Raw genomic sequence first — 25,655 nt, 5'->3', positions numbered from 1 at the left:
CTCGGCCCCACGGCGGCGGCAAAAATCCTCCCAGAGCGGCAGTAATGTAAATATTTACCTGCTTGGCTCCAGCGCAGGCGCAGTATTCGCTCTCTGCATGGAGAACGGCAAAAATAGACGATCTTCGTTGGGCCGCTCTACTGCGCAGGCGCAAGTCTCCTGCGCAGTAGAGCCGACCCGACGGAGATCGGCTATTTTCGCCTATCTCCGTGGAGAGCCCCCGCTGGAGCCAGAAAAGGTAAATATTGCACAGGCTCTCTGATTGTCGCCTGTGCGTTCCTTGGGCTGCAGCGAGACCGCCGTGGGACACAGGAGGACGGGGGAAGCCTCAATAGGGTCCAGAGGCTTCCCCCTACTGAGGTGAGTACCCCCCCAGGGGAACTTTTTTTCAGTACAGGTGTTCTTTAAGCAATTGCGATTTTGCATTGCAAAATTGCTCCAGAAAGCGATTGCACTACTATCAAATTGCGGTAGTGGGAATTAACTACCGTGATTCCTAGGTTAAAGTAGAAACCCTAGTGATTTAAAAATCGCTAGCGTTGCGCGATTTTGTGATTCAGAATGGAATTTGTCTGCAGTGGAAAAGGGCCCTTACAGAAGTTCTAAAGAACTGAGGATACTGCACCTTGCTGGACAACAATCCCATGTATGGCTATCTTTACACAAGTGTTTGCATAATAGCACCATGAGTACCTGTCCTTACACACACATATCCTTCCTTCCCTTCCTACCTGCATAAGCTCTGCTGCCTGGAAAGAGCTGCCAGGAAGGGCCAGGACCTCTTCTTCAGTTTCCACATTTACAGGCAGCTAAAACAATAAAAAGAGAAAAACATTTTATACAGAATTCTGTGTCTACATGTCACAAAGAAACAGTGCCATCTCATGTAAAATAACTAAAATACAAAATGTAAAACAGAAACACCTATAAAACATGACTTTATTGATCCTGTGCTTTGGCAATGTCCTATAATTCAGGGTGTCTGGAAATCAGCCCTCTGTCCCAAAAACAGCTATACTTAAAGAGAACCCGAGGTGTGTTTAAAGAATGTTATCTGCATACAGAGGCTGGATCTGCCTATACAGCCCAGCCTCTGTTGCTATCCCAAACCCCACTAAGGTCCCCCTGCACTCAGCAATCCCTCATAAATCACAGCTGTGCTGTGAGGCTGTGTTTACATCTGTAGTGTCAGTCTCAGCTGCTCCCCCGCCTCCTGCATAGCTCCGGTCCCTGCCCCCGTCCCTTCCCTCCAATCAGCAGGGAGGGAAGGGATGCAGGCGGGGACTGGAGTTCTGCAGGAGGCGGGGAGAGCAGCAGACTGACACTATAGAGATAAACACAGCCAGCTCTGACAAGCTGTTTGTCAGAAGCGTGGCTGTGATTTATGAGGGATTGCAGAGTGCAGGGGGACTTTAGGGGGGTTTGGGATAGCAACAGAGGCTGGGCTGTATAGGCAGATCCAGCCTCTGTATGCAGATAATATTCTTCAAACCCACCTCGGGTTCTCTTTAAAGAGACTCTGAAGCGAGAATAAATCTCGCTTCAGAGCTCATAGTTAGCAGGGGCACGTGTGCCCCTGCTAAACCGCCGCAATAGCGCCGCTAAACGGGGGTCCCTTGACCCCCAAACCCCCCACTGCGACACTTGGTTGCAGACTTGGTCGCTCCTGGAGGCAGGGCTAACGGCTGCAGCCCTGCCTCCAGTCGCGTCTGTCAGCGGCGCATCGCCGCCTCTCCCCCGCCCCTCTCAGTGAAGGAAGACAGAGGGGCTGGGGAGAGGCAGAGATACGCGCTGACAGACGCGCGTGGGGCAGGGCTGCGGCGGTTAGCCCTGCCCCAACCAGGAAGCGCTCCCCCGCATTACGGAGGGGATTTGGGGGATCAGGGACCCCCGTTAAGCCACGGGATAGCGGCGGTTTAGCAGGGGCACACATGCCCCTGCTAACTCTGAGGTCTGAAGCGAGATTTATTCTCGCTTCAGACTCTCTTTAAAGTGAACCAGAGATGAAGCACCCTCATGCATTTTACCATATATATCAGTAGGAACATTAGAGAAAACACCTACCCTGCTCTCCGTTTCATCCTCACTGCTAAAAGTGTCTGTTATCAGCTGTGATAAGAATTCCCGACTGAGCATTCAGTCTGACTTTGCCGGGAATGATTATAGCTGAGTCATTATAGCAGAGCCACAAGGGGGCAGGCTTGGGCTTGAAAAGACACCAGAGAAGAAAGACTCAGCTATAATCATTCAGTAGCAAAGCCAGACTGAATGCTCAGTCGGGGATTCTTATCAGAGGTGGTAACAGTCAGATTAAACAGAGAACAATGAAACAAAGAGCAGATTAGGTGTTTACTGTCATGTTCCCACTGATTTATAAGGCAAAATACATGAGGGTGCTTCGTCTCTGGTTCTCTTTAAAGGGAAGAAGGTCCGAGTTAGTTAAAAACAAAAAACCTACTTAACTGGGGCTTCCTCCCTGGCAGCCATCCTGCGCCCTCGCCACAGCTCTGCTCCCTGCCGGTGGCCCGGAATCCCCTTCGGTGCAGATGCCGACAGGCATCTACTGCGCCTGCGCGAAAGCCGCTCGAGGTCGCGCTGAAGTGGTTTGGAATGTTCTGTGCAGGCGCAGAACTACTGAGCAGTACACTCCAGACCACATCAGTGCAACTGCGAGCGACTTTCGCACAGGCGCAGTAGATGGCAACCTGGAGAGGTCAACATCTGCAACGGAGGGGACTCCAGGCCACCAGCGGGGAGAGGAGCTGCAGCGAGGGCGCAGGATGGCTGCCAAGGGCTAGAGGAAGCCCCGGGTAAGTAGATTTTTTGTTTTTCATTAGCTTGCATGTTTCCTTTAAGACAACTGAGGTGAGAGGTATATGGAGGCTGTCATATTTATTTCCTTTTAAGTAATGCCAGTTCCTGGGCAGTCCTGCTAATCCTCTGCCTCTAATACTTTTAGCCATAGACCATGAACAGGCCTGCAGCAGATCGGGTGTTTCTGACATTGTCAAATCAGACAGGATTTGCTGCAGGCTTGTTTCTGGTGTGAATCAGACACTACTGCAGCCAAAGAGGGCAGTAGGGCTGAAAGGCAGATTTTTGTACCAAATCCACAGCCTTGGTAAGGATTATGGTGGCCATACATGGTACAATTTTTTAATTTTGTTACGATTAGATAAATTCGTTCGATTATCCCGTTAGATCGAAAAGATCGCATAGTTGTTTTCGAAATACCATACACGAACGTTCGATTAGGCTGAAAATCCGGGGTAAATGATCGAATATGCCAAAAATTCAAATTTAGAAAAAAAGATCGACATAGATCTAATGGTTTATTCGATCGGAAGTGACAGTATTTTTTTACCGGAATCTCTTTTTTTCAGCTCGAGCTGTATTTTACCTCAGATAGGTAATTCAGATGTCAGTTTTAGCTGCAAGCGTCCATTGAGCTGTATTCTTCATGTTAATTGTTCGAATTTATTGATTCTGAAGTTATTATTACCTCAGAACCACTATATGGCCTCTTGCACACTGCAAGTGATTCCGATTCAGATTCCGCTTTTTAATCAGTTTTTACATCCGATTCAGATTCCGATTTGCAGTTTGCTCCCTGCACACTGCAAATCGGAATCTGAATCGGATGTAAAAACTGATTAAAAAGCGGAATCTGAATCGGAATCGCGTGCAGTGTGCAAGAGGCCTATAGCTGTGTTTTACCTCAAAAAAAATTTGGAGGGTCGTGTTAAGGGAATTTTTTTCCATAGAGCAATTAAAAATGGCTCTATTAAGTAACAGAAAGAAGACCAGAATTGCTTTTGCATTGTATCTATGGACTCTCCTTGATGAGGAAAAGTGGAGCAAAAATTGGCCAGTGTATGCCACTACACAGAATGGTCCATTGCTGTATCTCATTGCTCTGCACACTTGTCTCACAATGCATTTGCCTTTATGAATCATGACTGTGACAGTCAGACTCCTGCAATGCATTGTGGGACTAATAGATCATTAACAGCTGGAGAGACAAGTTTGCAGTTCACTGTTGTAAACCTGGTTGTAGTTCAAATTTGTTTACAAGTCCCTACATGTCAACTCTGACCTGGGGTGCTGACTGAGTAGAACTCCAACTTTTGCCCCTTTGAGCACAAGGACAGGAAAAGTATTGAATCAGAGCCACAGGCCAGAAAAAAAAAATTGTAAGACATGCAGCAAGGAAAAGGTTTCAGTCATAGCCCATGGGCAATACTGGTCAGTTTATGCCACTATACAGTATGGCCCATTGCTGTGACTCAATTTGATCACAAACAAGATCATACCTCCTGAAACACTGAGACAGTACAAGACCAGCTGCTGCTGTGAACACAATTATCAAACATTACCATACCTGTCTTTCTGATAGATATAGATATATACATATACATACATACATACATGCAATACATCACCACTTAGCTTAAACCATCCATCATAATATTCAACTACTAAAAAAGAAAAAATACACCTATAAAACAAAAAATAATAATAAACACACTTCACATACAACAAAATAAAAACAATTACCGGTATATTAAACTACTTATTTTTACTATACTTCACAAAACATTAATTGGAAGAAAATAACATCTTGTTATGATCACAATACAACTAAAGATTATATTCTTTGAAAAACTTCTTCAATCTGGATCTAAAAGATCTTTTCATACAATCCAACATACATGATACAACTACAACACACAATCATCAACATTTTTCCAGCATTTCCTATCAGATTGTTCTCGAAAAAACGGGGGATTCTCAGCAAGGCTTTTATTCTTTATAAAAATATTCCCGAAAAAGGACTTAAATAACAATGCTGGCCAGCCTCCCTGCTCGCTACACAGTGTTTTGGCAGTTGGACAGAGCAACTGCCATTCACTAAGTGCTTTTGAAAACAAATATATCCCTGAGAATCCCCTATAAAGACTGGACTAGTCCAAAACCTGTCACTTCTGTCAGATTTCTACTACCAACTGTAAGTGACAGCATAGGAGAAAAGTAATTTATGGCTCATTTTACTCTAGAAAAATGTACTTCTTATTTGTATGTGTTTGCACATATTTTACATTTTACAGTTTTTCGCTGTAGTGCCCCTTTAATGAATCGTGGAATTCTGTCAGACACTATTCTGGTTGAGCTAATAAACAGATTTCTGATTGGTTGTTATGGGTTACAGAACTGCCCAGAGAGTTCTACAGAAAAACACAAGAGTTCAGCAGATTCAATTTACCTAAACAATAAACAGCGATCCGTACCCGACTGCCTGCGCTTTAATCAGGGCCAGCCTCGCTCCGTCATTTAATCTGTTGTCTAATGTTATGGAAACAGCTTGTTTTATCACAAATCACACAGATGTTTTCCATTACTCAGACGCATGTAATCTTTGCGGACATTATTGAGAAGTTGCCAAAACCCAAAGAAATTGCTGCTATAAGCGGGACGCGCTGGCAGACGGCATGATTGTTCTGCAGCGAGAGTGATTCTAATATGAATAATTCATGAGCGCTGGCTGCAGTGAGAGAGGCACTTACCCATTATCCCTTCTATTCTAACAATTAGGGACGCAAAACGGCCAGATGATAACACCCCAAACTGCAGCCAAAAGAGAAACTAGAGCTTCTCTAAAGATATTGTGATTTGATAGTGTCCTGGTTAAAGGACCACTATCGTAAAAAAAAGTAGGCAGTTAAAAATCTGACAGAACCAAAAGGTTTTTGGGCCAGTCCATCTCCTCATGGAGGATTCTCAGGGTTTTGTTTGTTTTCAACAGCATTTCCTGAACAGCAGTTGCAAAGGCTCTGCCACACAGGAGACCATGGTTCGAATCTCAGCTCTTTCTGTTCAGTAAGCCAAGCACACAAATAACTAGGCTGTGCTTATTTTTTTGGCCTGAAAGAGCGAAACTTCAGGCATGCAAGTGACCGTTTCTGCTCTGTCGGATCATTGCTGGATTATAGCGTAACCCTCACTGATAAGGAATTATAGCCATAAAATTTTTCCAGAAGAGAACAACTTTTGAGGGCTGGGGATCCATAAAAAAAGGTCAATAGTTCATGTATTTTAGCTCTGGGACACATTAGACTGCCATTGAGCAGAGACAATAAAACATTAAGATTACTTTGTAAATGTTTAAAACATAAAACCATGGGATATCTAAAAAAAAAATAAAAAATCATTTTAGGAGTAGGAGGATAGATAAAATTGTTTCTCTCATCAGTTTATTTTCACCTCGGGATCACTTTAAGGTCTATTATGGCCTTATATATCAAGCTGCTCAAGCTTTCCCTGATTGGAATGCGATCAGATAGTGATAGATTCTTTTCTTAGACATCAACAGAAATGTATTGAGCATCTCTGAAACCATGAACGTTGTGCTACTCAATGCAGTGTGGTAATAGTAATATTGTTATTTAATATTTATATCGCAGTGAAATCTTCCGCAGCGCTGTACAGAGTATATTATCTGGTCACTTAACTGTCCCTGAGAGGGGCTCACAATGTAATCCCTACTATAGTCATACGCCCACAGTGCGTTACTGTGCGACTTTCAGGGCAGCACAGCGGAATACATTGAAATCAATGCACGGCGCAGAAATGTTACATTTGTTGGCGGCGGTGGTGCAGCGCGCAAGCGTGGAGCAATGCAAATACGACGGGGCAGTCGGGAATCCCAGTGACATACTTCTTGTCCAGCAGGAAGTACATCGCGGGGGGGGGGTTTGCAGGGGGCGTGCCAGCGGAGTGCGGCGCCATGCATATGACCCTGTCGTGAATCTTGTTTTTGGTGTTGCGTTGTGTTGCAAGGGGGATGGAACATGGCACCGCAACATTCTGGCCAGGTAGAAAAGTCAATCTACCTACCAATATGTATTTGGGATGCAAGAGGAGAGCAAAAGGCATAGAGAAAATCCATTATAGCATACAGCTATAGCTAGGAAAGTTCAAACAATAATGGCTGTTCTATTGATCCAAGGGATATACCACAACTTCTATGTCATATGACATGTTACAAAGTAAATAGTTTAAAAAAGGCCATTTGTGACATTAAAAAGGATCCGAGAAAAACTTTTACTCATTGCATAATTGTGTTCCTTTCCTATTGTTTATAGGGCATTCCTCAAGCCAAACACTTTTTTGTTTTTGTTTTAATACTCTAATTCCCTATAAACTAAACAAGCCACGCCCACAGGTTTTCAGAAAGCCAAGGCACTTTCAGACAGCAAGGGCTTATGGGAGCTCAGTCTGGGCAGGAGGAGGGGGAGGTATTACTAGCCAGAGATTTCAGGGGCAGAGGGGAGGATGGAGGATTAGGTTTTTTTTTGCTCAAGATGCAGATAAGCCTGCCTCTGTGTAAGGTTTACAAACAACATGGCTGCTGTCATTGTATCACAGGAAGAAATAATCATATTCTAGTAAAGCGGTTTGCAGCTAGATTTGCTGTGTAAACTATCTAAACTTTAGATAAGATATATAGACAAGTTACTTGTTATAGATAGTTTTTCATCTCGGATCCGCTTTAAAGGTTTGGGAATCGGTTTGGAAAAAAAAAAGCAAGATATTTACCAAAGGAGAGGAAAGGCTCTGGGTCCTGTAGAACCTTCCCTCTCCTCTCCCGGTTCCCGTTTCAGCAATGGCTGCCCCGTAGCAGTATTCAACCAATTTGGTCAATACTGCTCCCTCTCAGCCATGTAGGAGGCTCCGGGCCGCTCCACACTGCGCACACGCATGCGCAGTATGGAGCCACCTGTCTTCGGGAGGACTTGTCTCCTGAAGACTTCCGAAGTCCCCCGTGGCGGGGGATTCAAGCGGAGGAGCTGCCGCTGCAACCCTTCCTCAAACACAATGAAAATATACAATATACTCTATGGCAGGGGTGTCATACTCAATCACAGAAAAGTCCAAGATGTAAAACCTAGTCATGTGCGTACTTGTTTATTAAGATTTAACATCTAACTATAGTGACAGTAGGGTGGGGGGTCTCCGCTCCTCCCCCTTCTGCAGAATAGCACAGTGAAGCAATTTTATATTTACCTGCTCCAGTGCTGCTTTCACTCTCCTCTAATCTTGTGGCAGACACATGCTCTATTGCTCTAAGCTGCATACCTCTGAAGACGTGACGTGATGTGATCGGGAGCTGGAGGTATGCAAGCATAGAGCATGCAGCTGCCAGGAAGAACAGAAGAAACATGACGCAGCACTGGAGCAGGTAAATATTTGGGGACAACATTCAAACTTCGTTGTGGTGGTGGTGGTGGGGGATGCTGCTGCACCCAGGCTCAAAGTGTCAATGCTTTAACCAGAAACACTGTCATCATCTGGATGGTGAGGCAGTGTACTGGTTTTTTTTTTGCTTACAATGATGCACATCTAAAGCTCTTAAAGTGAACCAGAGACAAAGCACCCTCATGTATTTTACCATATACTGTATATCAGTGGGAACATTAGAGAAAACACCTACCCTGCTCTCTGTTTCATCCTTGACTGCTCAGCCTGCTTGTTATCAGCTCTGATAGAATTCCCGACTGAGCATTCAGTCTGGCTTTGCTCAGGAATCATTATTGCAGAGCCAGAAGGGGGCAGGCTTGGGCTTGAAAAGACATCAGAGAAGACAGACTCCGCTATAATGATTCCTGAGCTTTTATCAGGGCTGTTTTCTCTAATGTTCGCACCGATATATATGGTAAAATACACGTGGGTGCTTTGTCTCTGGTTCACTTTAAGGGCCACATAACATGGTAAAGTGAGCTGCATTTGGCACGCGGGCCTTGTGTTTCAGACCTGTGCTCTATAGGATAGTGGCATGCAAGTCAGAAAGTGAGTATAAGTGAGGTAAAAGGAAACCTAGAGGGACATGTGAGGCATGACTGCACAAAAGGGGTTTAAAAATACTAGCATAAAAAGCAAAGGACTAAACCGTGCTTCATATTCTCACCTGAATGTCTGGCTGGACAGGGCTGGGGGTACGAGGCGGCAGCTCTACACTCGGAGTCCTCTGGCTTGTGGCGGGGCTGTCACTGGCTATGCTATCAATATCCACACATGGCAAAACCTAAGGAAGAAAAAATGTTACATGGCTCTTCCTTCTTGGCAGAATCAATTTAAATTCAGCTACTTGTTTTGTTAAACACACTGAGGGCGTTTTTCCACTGCACAGCATGAAACGCAAAATAGCAAATCACTAGTGATTTTTAAATCGCTACGGTTGCTAATTTATCATAGAAATCATGAGAAGTATTTTCCACTTTAGTGATTCTATTTGTAAAACGCAAATCACAAATCGCTTTCTGGAGCGATTATAAGAGGGATAATGCAATGCAAATGAAAAATTGCAATCGATTAACAAAATCAATGAAAAATCACAGTCACTGGTGTTTGTGATTTATGATTGCGACTGCTAGTGGAAAAGGGCCCATACTGTAACTAGAAACTCCACAGCAAGTACTGAGCAACTGCCATGCAGTTAGTGCTTTTAGAAATAGAGCATAAAGCAGGCTGCATGTATCCCGGACCACCCACTGAGCCTTGTTTGATGTCTCCTTGCTGATGCCCGAGGAGTGGAACATTGGGCATATGAGATATGATTGTAAAGGACTACAGTCTTGTATGTGCATTTGCTATTTTAATAAAAGGTATTGCACCACAGAAGCACTCTCTTCTTCCTTTCTTCTGTCACAGATACCAGCCAAATCCCATTTATGAGAGAGCAGCTCTGGATGATACCTGACCTCCACTCATTGTCAAAGAACGTGTTCGGAGGACTCAGACACGTAACTATGCTGGACCGGGCCCCCTTGCAGAGATCTGTCAGCAGGCCCCTCCTCCATCACAGGGGAAGGCAGGCTGGGAGCAACGGGTCCCGGTCCAGTACATTGATTTGCAGAGCATTATACGCAGCAGAAGTGTATTATATATTGCCTTTTGCCGGTGAACGCGTCTCCTCCACTCACTTTCTGGTAAGTAAACTGCCTGTGTGCAGCCAGTTAATCACCATGCAGATTCAGTCCCTGGATGGTGATTGGCTGGCTGCTCGCACTGCATTTCTGCTCTGCATACAGGACTACCTCTCGGGCTCCCTCCAAGCTCTGCCCCTCCCCCTGCCACTGAGGTGTTATTGTTATGCCAGTGGGAGGACTCTATGCATTAAATAGTGTATCCATTTTCCTGGCTTGGCATGGATGGAGCACACATAGGGCTTGTTTCACTAAAGCATGCTAAGTGTTAGCATGCCAGTGAAAAGCCCCTTAGCACATGCAAAGTGCCTTTGCACGCGCTAATATGCGTGCAAAAGTTTAGCGTTGCACTGGTGCGCGCAAAATGCTGCACCGTCCGCGTGCAAAATAGTCTGATAAGCGTACTTTGCACACGGACGGTGCGACGTTTCGCGCGCACCAAATAGCGCGCGATCAGTAACAGCTTTGCCCGTGCAAACTACTTAGCACTGTAGTTTGCACATGCAAAGCTTTTAGGCGTGCTAACTGTGTTAGCATGCTTTAGTGAATCAAGCCCATACTGTTGTTTGTGTTAAAAATTAGGAACACCCTGAGAATTCTAGTACTAGAAGGACTAGAGGACTAGTCCAAAACCTGTCAGATTTGTACGATTTTTACTACCTACTGTAGGTGATAGAAAACACAATAAAACATAATTGATAGTGCCTATTACACTAGCTCAAATTAACATTTCAAACATATGCCTAATAATTTATTTAGAATTTTTTAATTTTTCGATTTCAACCTTGGCAGGCGACACAAATTGAGGGAAAATTGTGTGTACAATACAAAGCTGTAGGAAATGAGCATTGCTGAGTGACATGAAAAAAATCAGAATCTAAAAAGACAAAACTAGAGACAGTAACAGCAGTATACAGCACCATACCTGGACACTGAGCTGCGGCGGGTCCTTCTCAGACTTCATCTCCACAACCGCTATGTTGGGCTTCAACACTTTCAGCTGTGGCTTAGGCGACTGCGGCGGAACTGACACATTGACGGTTATCGGCTGAGGTCTGGTAAGGATGACAGCGGAGGGTAAAGGAGCGGCACCATCGAACCGCGACCTCCCTGAAAGCAAAATGATTTCACGGATGTTAGGTTCCTTCCGCATTGTACCAAGCAACAAAGCAGTGACTGAAAGGATGCCTTTTATTCATTGTCCTGCCTGCATTAAATACATTTCAACATGATTAAAATGTATATTTAATATATGTCTGCACTGAGCACTGTACCTTTGCACTGAGCACTTTGCTCCCTGACGAAGCAACCCCTTTTGAGGGGGTGAAACGTGTTGGCTTGCTGTGGGGAGATTCTTAGATGTTTACAATAGTAAGTGAGAGAGGCTACAAACCTTTGCAGCTATAATAGGTATTGTTTGATAGAGGCTATCTGCCACTTCTCTCCTTTCAGCCAATCACCACCAGTACTAATAGCAGTATATGATAGGTTTTATGAGTCAATAAAAGTTACCGTATGTTTTATGTCAGAATTTAATCTCCTCCAATAAGGTTAAAATTGAGCTAATTGTGGAAAGTTGCAAATTGTAAAGCATACAGTGGCTTGCAAAAGTATTCGGCCCCCTTGAAGTTTTCCACATTTTGTCACATTACTGCCACAAACAGGAATCAATTTTATTGAAATTCCATGTGAAAGACCAATACAAAGAAGTGGAACGAAAATCATACAGGATTCCAAACATTTTTTACAAATCAATAACTGCAAAGTGGGGTGTGCGTAATTATTCGGCCCCCTGAGTCAATGCTTTGTAGAACCACCTTTTGCTGCAATTACAGCTGCCAGTCTTTTAGGGTATGTCTCTACCAGCTCTGCACATCTAGAGACTGAAATCCTTACCCATTCTTCTTTGCAAAACAGCTCCAGCTCAGTCAGATTAGATGGACAGCGTTTGTGAACAGCAGTTTTCAGATCTTGCCACAGATTCTCGATTGGATTTAGATCTGGCCTTTGATTGGGCCATTCTAACACATGGATATGTTTTGTTTTAAACCATTCCATTGTTGCCCTGGCTTTAAGTTTAGTGTTGTTGTCCTGCTGGAAGGTGAACCTCAGCCCCAGTCTCAAGTCTTTTGCAGTCTCCAAGAGGTTTTCTTCCAAGATTGCCCTGTATTTGGCTCCATCCATCTTCCCATCAACTCTGACCAGCTTTCCTGTTCCTGCTGAAGAGAAGCACCCCAAGAGCATGATGCTGCCGCCACCATATTTGACAGTGGGGATGGTGTGTTCTAAGTGATGTGCAGTGTTAGTTTACCATCACACATAGCGTTTTGCATTTTGGCCAAAAAGTTCCAATTTGGTCTCATCTGACCAGAGCACCTTCTTCCACATGGTTGCTGTGTCCCCCATATGGCTTGTGGCAAACTGCAAACAGGATTTCCTATGCTTTTCTGTTCACAATTGCTTTCTTCTTGCCCCTCCTCCATAAACGCTAACTTTGTGCAGTGCACGACTAATAGTTGTCCTATGGACAGATTCCCCCACCTGAGCGGTAGATCTCTGCAGCTCATCCAGAGTCACCATGGGTCTCTTGACTGCATTTCTAATCAGCGCTCTCCTTGTTCGGCCTGTGAGTTTAGGTGGACGGCCTTGTCTTGGTAGGTTTACAGTTGTGCCATACTCCTTCCATTTCTGAATGATCGCTTGAACAGTGCTCTGTGGGATGTTCAAGGCTTTGGAAATCTTTTTGTAGCCTAAGCCTGCTTTAAATTTCTCAATAACTTTATCCCTGACCTGTCTGGTGTGTTCTTTGGACTTCATGGTGTCGTTGCTCCCAAGATCCTCTTAGACAACCTCTGAGGCCGTCACAGAGCAGCTGTATTTGTACTGACATTAGATTACACACAGGTGCACTCTATTTAGTCATTAGCACTCATCAGGCAATGTCTATGGGCAACTGACTGCACCCAGACCAAAGGGGGTGGCTGAATAATTACGCACACCCCACTTTGCAGTTATTGATTTGTAAAAAATGTTTGGAATCATGTATGATTTTCGTTACACTTCTCACATGTACACCACTGTGTATTGGTCTTTCACGTGGAATTCCAATAAAATTGATTCATGTTTGTGGCAGTAATGTGACAAAATGTGGAAAACTTCAAGGGGGCCGAATACTTTTGCAAGCCACTGTAGACATATAGGACTGTGTAATGCATTGTGTTTAAGCACTTCATCTATACAGACATAATCTGAGCAGAACTGTTTTTTTCTTTTTGAGAAAATGGAGACACATTTGCTGAAGCCAGAACGGATTGCAGGTGCTTCTTATAAAAAATGCACAGCACAGCTTCCTTTACAGACTAGGCGGGCTCTAGCCCCTCCCCTTCCTTGGGGAAATTGAACTGATGACAGAGAAACTATTAGACTGCACACTGTAAAGGTTATACAGGATTTTAAAGGTCACACAATGCTGATGTAAGAAAGCACTGGCATTACTTTTACATTATTTGTGATAAATGTCACCAACATCCATTACCTAAACATGGTGTGCATTTACATGATGGAAATACTCTTTCCCCACCTACAGTCCACACAGGTTACGGCAAGTGCAGAAACGTGTGAGAAAGTCCATCCAGTAAAACCAGCAACCATCTCTTGCTTTTCAGAGATAGCAATAAATACTAACTCGAACTCTAAATTAGAGAGAAAACCAAGGGAGGGGTTGGGGAACAGAGACGCGCTTCCTGTGTGTAAAAATCCCTGCACTGAGCTTCACACAAGCACTTCCTGTGTGTAAAAATGTCTGCATTGAGCTTCACACAAGCGCTTCCTGCGTGTAAAAATTTCTGCATTGAGTTTTACACAAGCGCTTCCTGTGTGTAAAAATCCCTGTATTGAGCTTCACACAAGCGCTTCCTGTGTGTAAAAATCCCTGCATTGAGTTTTACACAAGCGCTTCCTGTGTGTAAAAATCCCTGTATTGAGTTTTACACAAGCGCTTCCTGTGTGTAAAAATCCCTGCATTGAGTTTTACACAAGCGCTTCCTGTGTGTAAAAATCCCTGCATTGAGTTTTACACAAGCGCTTCCTGTGTGTAAAGATCCCTGCATTGAGTTTTACACAAGCGCTTCCTGTGTGTAAAAATCCCTGCATTGAGCTTCACACAAGTGTTAATTTGCTCACCTATGTGGTGGCTGAAAATGTCTTCTGATATCTGCAAAAAAGGGCTTTGTTGTGCACTGTGCTGTGGCTAGGACCAGGATGCTGAGTTCGAGCGCAAAACGGTGCAGGGAAATTTGGGTGCACCAAGCACCGCGGTAGGCCTAATGTGAATGTGACTCAAAAATTGCTTGGGTCTATAAACATTGCCAATGTATTCTATACCATTCAATCTTCAGAACAATTGATCAGAAAAATCATCTACTCCAACTGACTTATTTCGAAAAAAAAGGAAAATTCGATCAGATTTCTCGGTCAAATAAAAAGAAAGCTTTCAATTTTACTACACAACCGTTTTTATTGAACTGTAATAAAATCTTCATCTTTTTATTGTATCATGTGTGGCCACCTTTACCATAAAATACAACTCTCCCATTTTATAGAATAAATTGAATTTAGAAAGGTGTCACCAGGTAATGCCAGAACTGAGCTGGAAGTCACAATCAGCTCCTTTCTGTTCCATAAATCCTTACCTAGAGGGATGGCCATTGGGATAAGGTGCCCCTTCATAGGCACAGATGAGGAAACGGGCTCTCTGGCGGGGGTGAACACATACTGAGGCTCAATATCCTTCGGCACAGAGAAGTCATGTGACACCTTGGTAACACGTTTCTCTAGGTCATGTGATCCTGTTTGTATCTTGGCTGATTTTACTTTCACACCTGGAATCACAATACAAAGAATATGATTTTATTAATGAGAATATATTACATTTCCTTTCCTACCGAATACAGGCAGTACAAACTATTTTTTGTGTGTTGCGATGTGTCATATGTTCTATGCTAACCAAGCAGCTGGAGTGCCAATTCACTCAATAAAGGGATAAAAACAACAAATGTCAACTTAAAGTGAACCTGAGACAAAGAATGTTCCAGCATTTATACTTACCTGGGGCTTCCTCCATCCCCCTTCAGTCAGTCAGCTCCCCTGCTGTCTCCACAGGCCGCTCTGATCCCCCACTAGCCGGCCCGGTACATTTGGTCAGTCGTGCATGCTTGGCCCAGCCGAACGTGTGCACCCCTTAGGCTCCCACAGCTGGGAGCGCTCTGCGCCTACGCAGTATTACTGCGCAACTGACTAAATGTATCAGACCGGCTGGGGGATTGGAGCGGCCCAGGGAGATGGCGAGGGAGTCAACGGCCTGAAAGGGGCTGGAGGGAGCTCCAGGCAAGTATAAATGTTGAGACATTCTTTGTCTCAGGTACACTTTAAGGTGGCCATACATTTATAGATGGCCACCACATTTGACCATCAGATAGATCCCTGTCCGATCATATCTATCTGATCTGTGCCACATACGAGGAATAGATTTTTATTAGATTCCAGTATGAAACCTATTGCAAATCTAACAAACACCAGTGTTGCCTTGTTTGATCCAGTGCAATGCTATGGGCCATTGATCACCGCTTTTGACCGGCCACCAATCAATATCTTCCATCTGGAGCGATTGACCGATTCGATTGATTTCGGCCAATTGAGCTGGATGTGGTATCGATTTTTAGCAGATTCAATTAGCGTGATCAACTCAGCTGGATGTTGAATGGAAAAAAATCGATAAACGTATGGCCACCTTTACTTTTGCTGTGAGACAAGATAACCTGACAATGCAGACTAAGGGTTCACGCACACATCCAATTAGGATTGGTTAATGATTGGCCTATTTTAGCACTTTCTGTGTAGTATGAGTGCTTAACAATGCACAAACCTTATTCAAATTAAGAAAAATAACAATTGTTATACTTTCAAGAGTCAGTTAAAACAGATTTACCATAAATAATTAAAAAGCCTGTCTATGCAGATATTAAATTACATTTCTAGGAAAAGGGCTAAGGTCCAGAATGCAGACCATATAGGGCTTATAGTTCGCTATCAAATATAATATGGTCTGAGCCTTCTTACCCAGATGGGATTAAACAATTTACAAACATCATCCCACCATAACATGCTTCACCTCCTAAGAAGGGGCTTTGCCAGGAGTAAATAGAAAATGCAAGGTGTTTACAGTGCTACTATTTAGGCTCCGTTCACACTTAAAACCGCAAAACGCAGGCGATTACCGCTAGCGTTTTGCAGGAGTGATTTTTTCCGCGATTAACACGGAAAAATCACTGGACACTGTAGCAGATTGGGAGCGATCGCGATTAGCGGTGCTATGCATGCTAATCGTGATCGCTAATCGCAGGCAAACCGCTGCATGTAACACGTTTGCGGTTAACGCTAACCGCAAACGTTGAAGTGAGAACACTGCCATAGTGTTACATGTGATAGCGGTTTTTAAAAACCGCTAGTGGTTTGCCTTGAGCGGGAATCGCGCGATTCCCGCTAAAGTGAGAAGAGTTTATTTTTTCATAAACTTGAGTGGTTTTCTATGCGAAAGAGCTTGTAGCCAGCTTGTTAACCGATTTTCTGAAAAGTAAATAGAAGCTAAAACATCTGATAAAAAAAGGAGATAAGGTTTCTAATGAGGTTAAAACTGCAGTAAAGTTCAAAGGGTCATTGCCTCTTTTTTAGCTTAACAGCAACTGTCACAGTCTGATGCTATCTTAAAAATTAAGCCATTAAACTGAAAATAAGAACAGGAGACACATGTTCATGCTATTAATGTTTTAGTTCTCATCTGTACTATACAATACAATACAATAACATTTCTATAGCGCTTTTCTCCCATAGGACTCAAAGCGCTTAGGCTCTCTCAGATTCAGTAATTGGTAGTAGGATGAAGTATTCACACAACAAAAGTTATATTTCTGCAAATGCCAAACTGAACAGGTGGGTTTTCAGTCTGGATTTAAACACGTCCAGGGATGGAGCTGTCCTGATCTGTTGAGGTAAGGAGTTCCAAATACAATTAAAAATCTCATGAGTTTATTTTTACTTCAGGATCACTTTAACCATTTTTTTAATGAAACAAATATGACCCTTACCTCTCACTGTCTCCAGGACTTTAGGCCTCTTTGGTTTGGACTTGGGAGAGGGAGAGCTGAATCTGAGGTAAGGCCCCTTCTTGAGAGTGCTCCGGTGTCCTTGATACATGGGAGTTCCATACACTCTATTTAAGACTTCTTCATCAATCAGGGAAGACTCATCGGCCTTCTGAACACTGTAACACTGTTACAATGAACATTACAGTGAGAAAAGCAGGGTACCCAGTGTCTCCAGAGGAGAGAAGTTTTAAAAACGTACAAAAGAGAAAATGTATAGTATTCTCAATACAACGTAAAGTAGTCAGTGTACAGAGTGTAGAGCCGTGTAAATTTGCTGTCCAATCAAAACAAATCAACACACAGCCATTAATGTCTAAAGGCTCATACACACGTCGGATTTTTCCAAACGACCCGTCGTTTGGACGTCAAATCGGGCATGTGTACAGTCAGTCGTTCAGCTGATAACGCTCGTTTTGACGGATCCGTGCACGCCCGATTTGACGTCCTAACGACCTGTCGTTTTAGCGTCCAAAAGATGGGTCGTTCGGAAAAATCCGACGTGTGTATGTACCTTAACCATTTCAGCCCACGGGAATTTTTCACCTCATGCATCAGAGCAATTTTCACCTCCCATTCATTCGCCGAATCTCGGCTCTGCCTGTTCAGTAAGCCAGCACCTATTCAGTAGGTGACCTTGGGCAAGTCTCCCTAACACTGCTACTGCCTATAGAGCGCGTCCTAGTGGCTGCAGCTCTGGCGCTTTGAGTCCGCCAGGAGAAAAGCTTGATATAAATGTTGTGTTTGTTTGTTTAGCTTCTGCCATGGCAGAGCAGCTAATTGGTGAACACAGGATGTTAACAATATGTCTGCTTCCATGAAAGCAGGAAGTAGATGCACTGCAGATTTCTTGCAGGATTTGTAACCGCTTCCGGGCTGCGCTGATTAAAATGTACGCCCTGTTTTGCACCTGTTATCTCTGACAGAGCATATATTTCAATCCTCACTGCTGGACTCTCCTGCAGGTCCACCTCCGTCGTCCTGCCATCGGTATGACAGCAGAGCTCCCTGAGCCGGTCAGGAGCAGATTTCATTGACAGGGTCAGAAGCCAATGAAATTGGTTCCTGGCCGGCTCTGCAATTTGCATCTTTCTTCATCGGCATGAACGGCAGTAGAGGCGAGTCAGTGCAGAGTGACATCAATAAGCGCCATTTTTTTAAACCAGCAGTTTCTGACCCTTAACCTCCTTGGCGGTATTGACAAGCTCAGCTCGTCAATGACCGCCGGAGGGCGCCGCTCAGGTCCCGCTGGGCCGATTTTGATCATTTTTTTTAAAAAACACGCAGCAAGCACTTTGCATGCTGCGTGTTCGTGTCAATCACCGCCGCTCGCCGCCGATCCGTCGCGAAAGAGGCCACCCCCCCAAAAGACCCCGTGCCAATCAGTGCCAGGCAGAGCTGAGGGGTGGATCGGGACTCCCGATGACGTCACGAAGTCGATGACGTCATCACGATCGTCACCATGGTGACGGAGGAAGCCCTAAAGGAAATCCCGTTTAGAGCGGGATTTCCAGACGGGCATACGCGCCGGCGGCGATCGGAGGGACGCCGCAGGGAGAAGGGAATCATGTAGCTAGCGCTAGGCTAGCTACATGATTTAAAAACAAAAATAATTAAAATATAGTGCTGTGCCGCCACCCTGGCGATCTTAATAGAACGCCAGGGTGGTTAAAGAGAACCCGAGGTGGGGATCTTAGAAAGAAATCTATACACAGAGGCTGGGTCTGGCTATAGTGCCCAGCCCCTGTTGCTAGTTGAATCCCCGCTAAGTCCCCCCTGCGCTCTGCTCTCCCCCATAAATTACAGCCGCGCTGGTGACACGCAGCGTGTCGCAACTGGCTGCATTTACCTCACTAGCGTCACTGACGTCGCTCCCCCGCCTCCTGCAGAGCGCCGGTCCCCGCCCGCGTCCCTTCCCTCGCCGCTGATTAGAGGGAAGGGACGTGGGCGGGGACCGGCGCTCTGCAGCAGGGAGCGGCGTAAGTGACATTAGGGAGGTAAACAATGCCCGAGAGCGCGGCCGTAATTTATGGGGGAGAGCGGAGCGCAGGGGGCACTTAGGGGGGATTCAACTACCAGCAGAGGCTGGGCACTATAGACAGACCCAGCCTCTGTGTATAGATTACTTTCTAAGATCCCCACCTCGGGTTCTCTTTAAAGGACAACTATCAAAGCAATTGTTTTTTCTGTAAGCTCCGGATACATATATAGCTTTTAGCCAGCAATACTAGAAAGCTTTTCCAAGGTCTCTCAGCTCAGCCTGTGTAAAAAAATAGCTTTGTTTATAAGCTGTTTTGTAGCAAATTTGTGTCAGCATTGTGGGGAGGGGAAGACAGAGCTGAACTGTAACCTGGCTGTAAATGGTTTACTTTACACTGGGAGAGAGAGAGAGAGAGAGAGAGAGAGAGAGAGACAGACAGACAGACAGGATCAGGCACACAGACAGAACTGCAGCTGATGATTATTTATACACATTTGAAGCTATATTTCTGCTTTATATCATTCTGAACAGATTCCAGTCACAATATTAGAGCCGGTGAAGATTGTTTCTGTATGCTGGATGTGCTGGACACAGTCCCCTATAGTAATGCCCACAGTGAACACTGTTCTCTGTAAATGTCATATCTTCTTCTCATAAGATATGAAAAGATGAAAAAAGGCCTTTGTATCGCTATTTGCTAGTAATTACTGGAAATATATGTGGCATTTAGAATTTTAGTTAACTTTGATAGTTGTCCATTAAGGGGCCAGAGACTGCTGATACGGAAGGGGTTAAAGGTTATTATGCTGTTGTGTATGTTTTAGAGCAGAGAGCAAGTTCTGAGTTCAGGTCCACTTTAAAAAACTAAATAACATAGGATGTTATTATACAGCTAGGCTGTTACAAACGGGTTTAAAAAAATCAAATAAGAGTCCTGTTTCTTCTCAAGATAGTAACCATGTTCCCTTGTGAAAAAATAAGTTAGACATGCTGGCATAAGGAAGAGGTAATGTGAGATGCAGCCTGCATATAATGTACATAATCGGGGTTGATGACACATCAGCATCAGGGCCCCACGTATCACCCTCCCTCCCCCCCCCCCCCCCCCCCAGGAACACTGCTGACATTGATTTACTGGCTACCTGCCGCAGCTCTCTAACAAGTCAGGCGTTATCCAAACATTTCCAGCACTGAGGGGTCATGTGTGTGGAAGTGTTGGATGGATTGCTGATGATAGATGGCTCCTGTGTCACGCTGGGGCAATGTTTACCTGAATCTAATGCATTTTCCAGCAGTCTCCATCACACCAGATCTCTAAGTGCTGGAGACACTTCTGAGTGACTCAGGGTTGTCATGGCCTACTTCCAGCCACCGTAAGGTTGCCTATTAACGATATAATATTTTCCTCAGACACGATCATTCAATCAGATTGGAGGGATCGTCAGTAGTTGGAAGGTTTTTATTATTTGTTCCCATGAAAGGGGCTATTAGGACACTTTCTCTCTTCAGATACCATCATAAAATCCAACATTCCGATCAACAAACTTCTGTATTCCAATTGATGTTTCAGGTCGATTTTCTCCCTGTACTGCGTGGTGTTCTGCACAATTTCAATGTAAAACTCTGATTGAATTATGCACCTGGGGAAAATATTGTACCATAAATGGGCACCTTAAAGAGGGATTGTCAGCCACAAAATCAAACTCTATTTACCCAATGCTCTGTGTTTATTATGTAGTCCACATCCTGACTCTGTTGTTATCTCCCCTCCCACATTCCTTCTCCTCACTGATTGGCTGAGGGCAGTTCAGTGTGACTCCTCTGCAGAAGCTGCTGAAATACGATCTCTGCTGTGTTTACAAAGCAAACTAAATATGACAGTGCAGTTTCTAGGAGGAAAAAAAATAAAAAAAGAGTAAGGGAGGAAATATCATCAGGATTGGCCTCAGTCAGAGACAGTAAAGATGGAAAATGCCTGGAACAGATTTATCTTTATTTACTATATAAATTCACTAAAATCAAAATGTGGACAGTACAATACATCTGTTATGTAAGTAGAACAAGTATTTATCTACTAATATATGTTTTTCTTCCCCTGGGATATTATGGCTGTCCCTGCTGCTTTAATGCAAGTTACTGCATCAGCAGGGCTACTATAGTTAGATATAGATTGATACTGTATTCTATCACATGGGGACTGTACGACTATTTTAACCACTTCATGCCATTGGTTGAAGGGCTCAAATGCTCGCGCACGAGCGTGCACTTCCGTGGCAAACACACACATGTACCCTTTAGTGGAACAGTTGGACGTTTTTCTAAATGCCCCTTTAACACTAGCAGGTAATTCCTGCATTGTGTTAGCTTTTGCTACAAGGGGCCACAAAAGCAATGAAAGTCTATGGAGACCTTAACCCACGGTGCTTGGGGTAATGGAAGTCTACGGCGGACGCATGTTGTATAAAGGACAGTGCTTCACAGCGTGCATGTGCAGACCAACAGGAAACCAAGTGACGTACTTCCTGTCCAGCAGGAAGCACATCACTGAGCGGGTGGCGGTGCTATGCATATGACCCTGTCAGCACGGAGTCATATATTTGTAATGTTTTGCATTGCAGTGAGATGCGGAAGAAGCATCCCATCCCACCGCAACACAAAAAATAGATGTAAAAATGACCTCAAGGTGCAAAAATAGGTTGTTTATAAACATCCATTTTGCAGGAGGTGGTTAAAGATTTTTTTTTTTAAATATTTTAAAATATTTAATATTTATATAGCGATAGCATCTTCTGCAGTGCCTAACAGATATACAGACATGCCACAAACTGTCCATCAGAGGGTCTCACAATCTAATCCACCATAGCCATACACCCATCATGGTTTAAAGGGATCCTTAACTGAGAGGGATATGGATGTGTCCTTTTAAACAATACCAGTTGCTTGCCAGTCCACTAATGTCTTTGGTTGCAGTAGTGGCTGAATCACACACCTGAAACGAGCATGCAGCTAATCCAGTCTGACTTCAGTCAGAGCACCTGATCTGCATGCTTGTTGAGGGGCTGAGGCTAAAAGTATTAGAGACACAGAATCAGCGGGAGAGTCAGGAACCTGGTATTATTTTAAAAGGAAATATCCATATCCCTCTCAGTTAAAGTTCACTTTAAGAACAATTTAAAGGAAATGTCTAGGCTCAAAAAAAAAATCTGCGGAGCTGCAGCGTGGGACATGTCAGCTGCAAGGGGCTGGAGGAAGCCCTGGGCAAGTAGTGAATTTTTTTTTTTGGGGGCCTGGACATTCCCTTTAAGGGGAAGCCAATTAACCCAGTGTTTTGGGATGTGGTAAGAAACTGGAGCGCCAAGAGAAAGATAGAAAAAAGAAGAAGAAATATGAATGGTGTGTATTTCTCCTTTCTAACATGTTGGTCCCTTGTAGTTCACCCATTTGTTGTTCCCTTATTTTGTTTGGCTAAAGTGGAACTACAGTCAAAATTTCCCCTCTGCTCCAACACTAGTATTACTTCTACAAACTGTTTTCAATAAAATATCAATGATTGAGAAATCAATCAGAATGATTGATTGCCTGTGGATCAGCTCATGTGTGTAAGCCCTTAAACTGAAGCCATGTTACTTTAACCTGCAGGGGCAGAAGAAGCAAATATAAGAGGGTAAAATGGACTACAAGCGAAGGGGGGGGGGGGGGGGGGGAGTGTCTGAAAATGAACTGCTAAAACTGATAGAATACCTTTGGTTATTACTTTTTTTTTTCAAATATTGTAAATAACCTCATAACGACCTGAACACCTATTTAAAAAAGGCACCCCCCGATAAGGCAAGATCGTAAATTCCTTTAGATTGTAAGCTTGCAAGGGCAAAGCTCTCTCACCCTTTTGTGTCTTGGATTTGTTATACATTTTATTAAAGTGGACCCAAATTAAAAATACAAGATTTCAGAAATAAAATGTATTTTCTAAATTATAATAATAAATAGCAGCCTTTTTTCAGCTGCATGATGACAAATATAAAATATTTTACATTTATTGGAGAAACCCCTCCCTTCCTTTCATATTGCCGGCAAATAACCCGGCAAACTGGTGGAGTAGATGGTGTCCAGCAATGGAGGAATTGCTAATGGCTGCCACCTGTATAACCCTAGTTATGAAAAGAGAAGGGTGTAAAGCATGCACTGAAATGCTCATAGGCTTGAGGGAGTGTTTATTTATCTTTGTATGTGTCAGAGTGGTGCAACTAAATATTTTGAATTAAAAAAATGTTTGGTACTTATCCGTTAGCCGGGCGCATCCGGCAGGTGGCGCTAATTACTACTTCCCCTCCAGGCCGACATGGATAGTAGGGAAAGATGTAACTCTGGTGGAGTTTTGTCGCCACCTAGAGGATGCGCCCGGCTAACGGATAAGTACCAAATGTTTGGTTTGGGTCCGCTTTAATCACTAGCTGACCTAAGCCCGTTTAAAAATGGGCTCTAGGTCTCTTTACGCCGCCACCAGTCAGTGCGGCGTGCACACGTCCGGAAGGCCCTGCATCCTGTCCCAACGGCTGTCAGTGCTTGACATGCGCAGCAGCGCAAAGAACTGACACAGGGACAGACGCAGGGACACTTGCGTTTTATTGTATAGGATGTTATTTTTTATGACTGGAATTAACTATTCTGTATTTTGGTGCACACAGTTGTCTGTATTATTATGTACCCCATGTTTGTTTCTTACTTTGTACAGCTCCACAGAATTTGTTGGCACTTTATAAATCAATAATAATAAGTAAAGGGGACCATACAGGGTGGAGCGGTTTGACAGGTAATACTTACCTTCGGGTTGGTGTCCCTAGCCCCATGTTTATATGTGCTCCTTCCTAGGCAGACCTGCAACTGGAGAAGTAAGAAGTGCCCGCATCCATGTTGCGCATTCCAGCCTGCCGCAATGCATGCTGGGAGATAAAGTCCTTCGATGCGAGTACATCACCCAACAAGATATGTACTCACATTGAAGGACTACATCTCCCAGATTGCATTGCGGCAGTCGGGGACACGGAATACCCCAGTGGGAGCTTGAAACTTGCGGCACCTGGGGAAGCGCATACAGACAGGGAATTAGAAAGCAGCCTCCCGAAGGTAAGTATTGCCTATCGCCCCACTCTGTTTACACACCTCTCTTAGGTGGATTTTTCATTTCATATATTTTGTGAAATAGGTGCTTAGTTGCCTTTAACATTTAAAAAAAAAATGTTTCAACGTTCACCTTCATCATGTAACATCGTTTACAGAAAATGTATAAACCGATGTTTAAAGATGGCTAACTACCTGCGACAACTGTTACGCTAAAGTCAGTGGACTGTAGCGAAAAATTTCAACAATCGTTTTAACCGATCATTCACGTCCCTTTGTTTGCTTTTCGTTTTTCATGATGTTGACAGATGGATCAAGGAACGATCCCCACTCCATCTATCCGTGGGTACTTAGCATCACTGAAAGTACTTCCAGATCGTCTACAATTTGCTAGGTTCACAGAAAAAAAAAATTGCCCTCTTAAAACAGAAGGTTTTTTTGCAATTACTCAGGTTGGAGTGTCTAGGTTCACAGAGGAGTTAATACAACAGTGAACCTCACTGGATCTCACCTTGGACCTTTCATTTGTCTTCAGAAGAGTCCTCTTGTTGAGTGCGATGAGCTTGTCTGCAGCAGGCTTAGCCTGAACCTTGGCTGAGGCCCCAGCTGCAGGCTTTGTAGTCCTCAGTGCACTCCTGGCCGGTGCTTTGATCTCCCGCTCTCTATTATACTTCACATCTTTGGCGATTCCTACATTCCTCCTCATTGAAGGTCCCTGAACTATGTCTTCTGGTTTCTTCTTCTTAACATCCTTTCTTGAAAGTTCCTCCTGGAGAACACAGTCTGTTAATACACTGAAAAAATGCCACTGATAACGTATAACTGCTGTCAATCATCATCTGCAGTAACTGATATACAGATTATTATTATTATGCATTATAGATGCAGACGCATTTCTGAAGCGCTTTACAAAGTACATTTAAAGAGAAACTGCAGTGAAAATGATGTAATAAAAAAAGAGCTTCATTTGTATAATATTTATGTATAAATGATTTTGTTAGTGTTTTCTTGTTGTAAAATCTTTCCTCTCCCTGATTTACATGCTGACATTGACCACATGGTGACATTTTTACTGCTGGCAGGTGATGTCAGTGGAAGGAGATGCTGCTTGCTTTTTTTGGCAGTTGGACCCAGCTGTAAACAGCTGTTATTTCCCACAATGCAAGGAGGTTCACAGACAGGAAACTGGTAGAGTTTTCACCACAATATCAGCCATACAGACCCTCCCTATGATCCGTTTGTGAAAAGGAAAATATTTCTCATGGGAAAGGGGGTATCAGCTACTGACTGGGATGAAGTTAAATTCTTGGTCACGGTTTCTCTTTAACAATTCTTTAAAGGACCAGTGACATATACATATAAGAAATACGTTTC

The 25,655-nt window shown here is 43.9% G+C and overlaps 1 protein-coding gene across 1 annotated transcript in view; it reads right to left on the bottom strand.

Annotated features, from left to right (window-relative positions):
• The window catches only part of KIAA0586 (KIAA0586 ortholog), a 204,864-nt gene that overhangs the window by 125,343 nt on the left and 53,866 nt on the right, over nucleotides 1-25,655 (bottom strand). The window contains exons 14-19 of the mRNA XM_068254201.1: nucleotides 24,793-25,050; nucleotides 17,126-17,309; nucleotides 14,675-14,863; nucleotides 10,909-11,093; nucleotides 8,966-9,082; nucleotides 732-809 (exon numbers count right to left, since the gene is read on the bottom strand). Coding sequence (XP_068110302.1) covers nucleotides 732-809; nucleotides 8,966-9,082; nucleotides 10,909-11,093; nucleotides 14,675-14,863; nucleotides 17,126-17,309; nucleotides 24,793-25,050 — 1,011 coding nt within the window. The remainder of the gene's footprint in view (nucleotides 1-731; nucleotides 810-8,965; nucleotides 9,083-10,908; nucleotides 11,094-14,674; nucleotides 14,864-17,125; nucleotides 17,310-24,792; nucleotides 25,051-25,655) is intronic.

This window comes from Hyperolius riggenbachi, chromosome 9 (assembly GCF_040937935.1).
Source record: "Hyperolius riggenbachi isolate aHypRig1 chromosome 9, aHypRig1.pri, whole genome shotgun sequence".
In the NCBI taxonomy this organism is placed as follows: domain Eukaryota; kingdom Metazoa; phylum Chordata; class Amphibia; order Anura; family Hyperoliidae; genus Hyperolius; species Hyperolius riggenbachi.
This window is presented reverse-complemented; position numbering and strand designations above follow the sequence as displayed.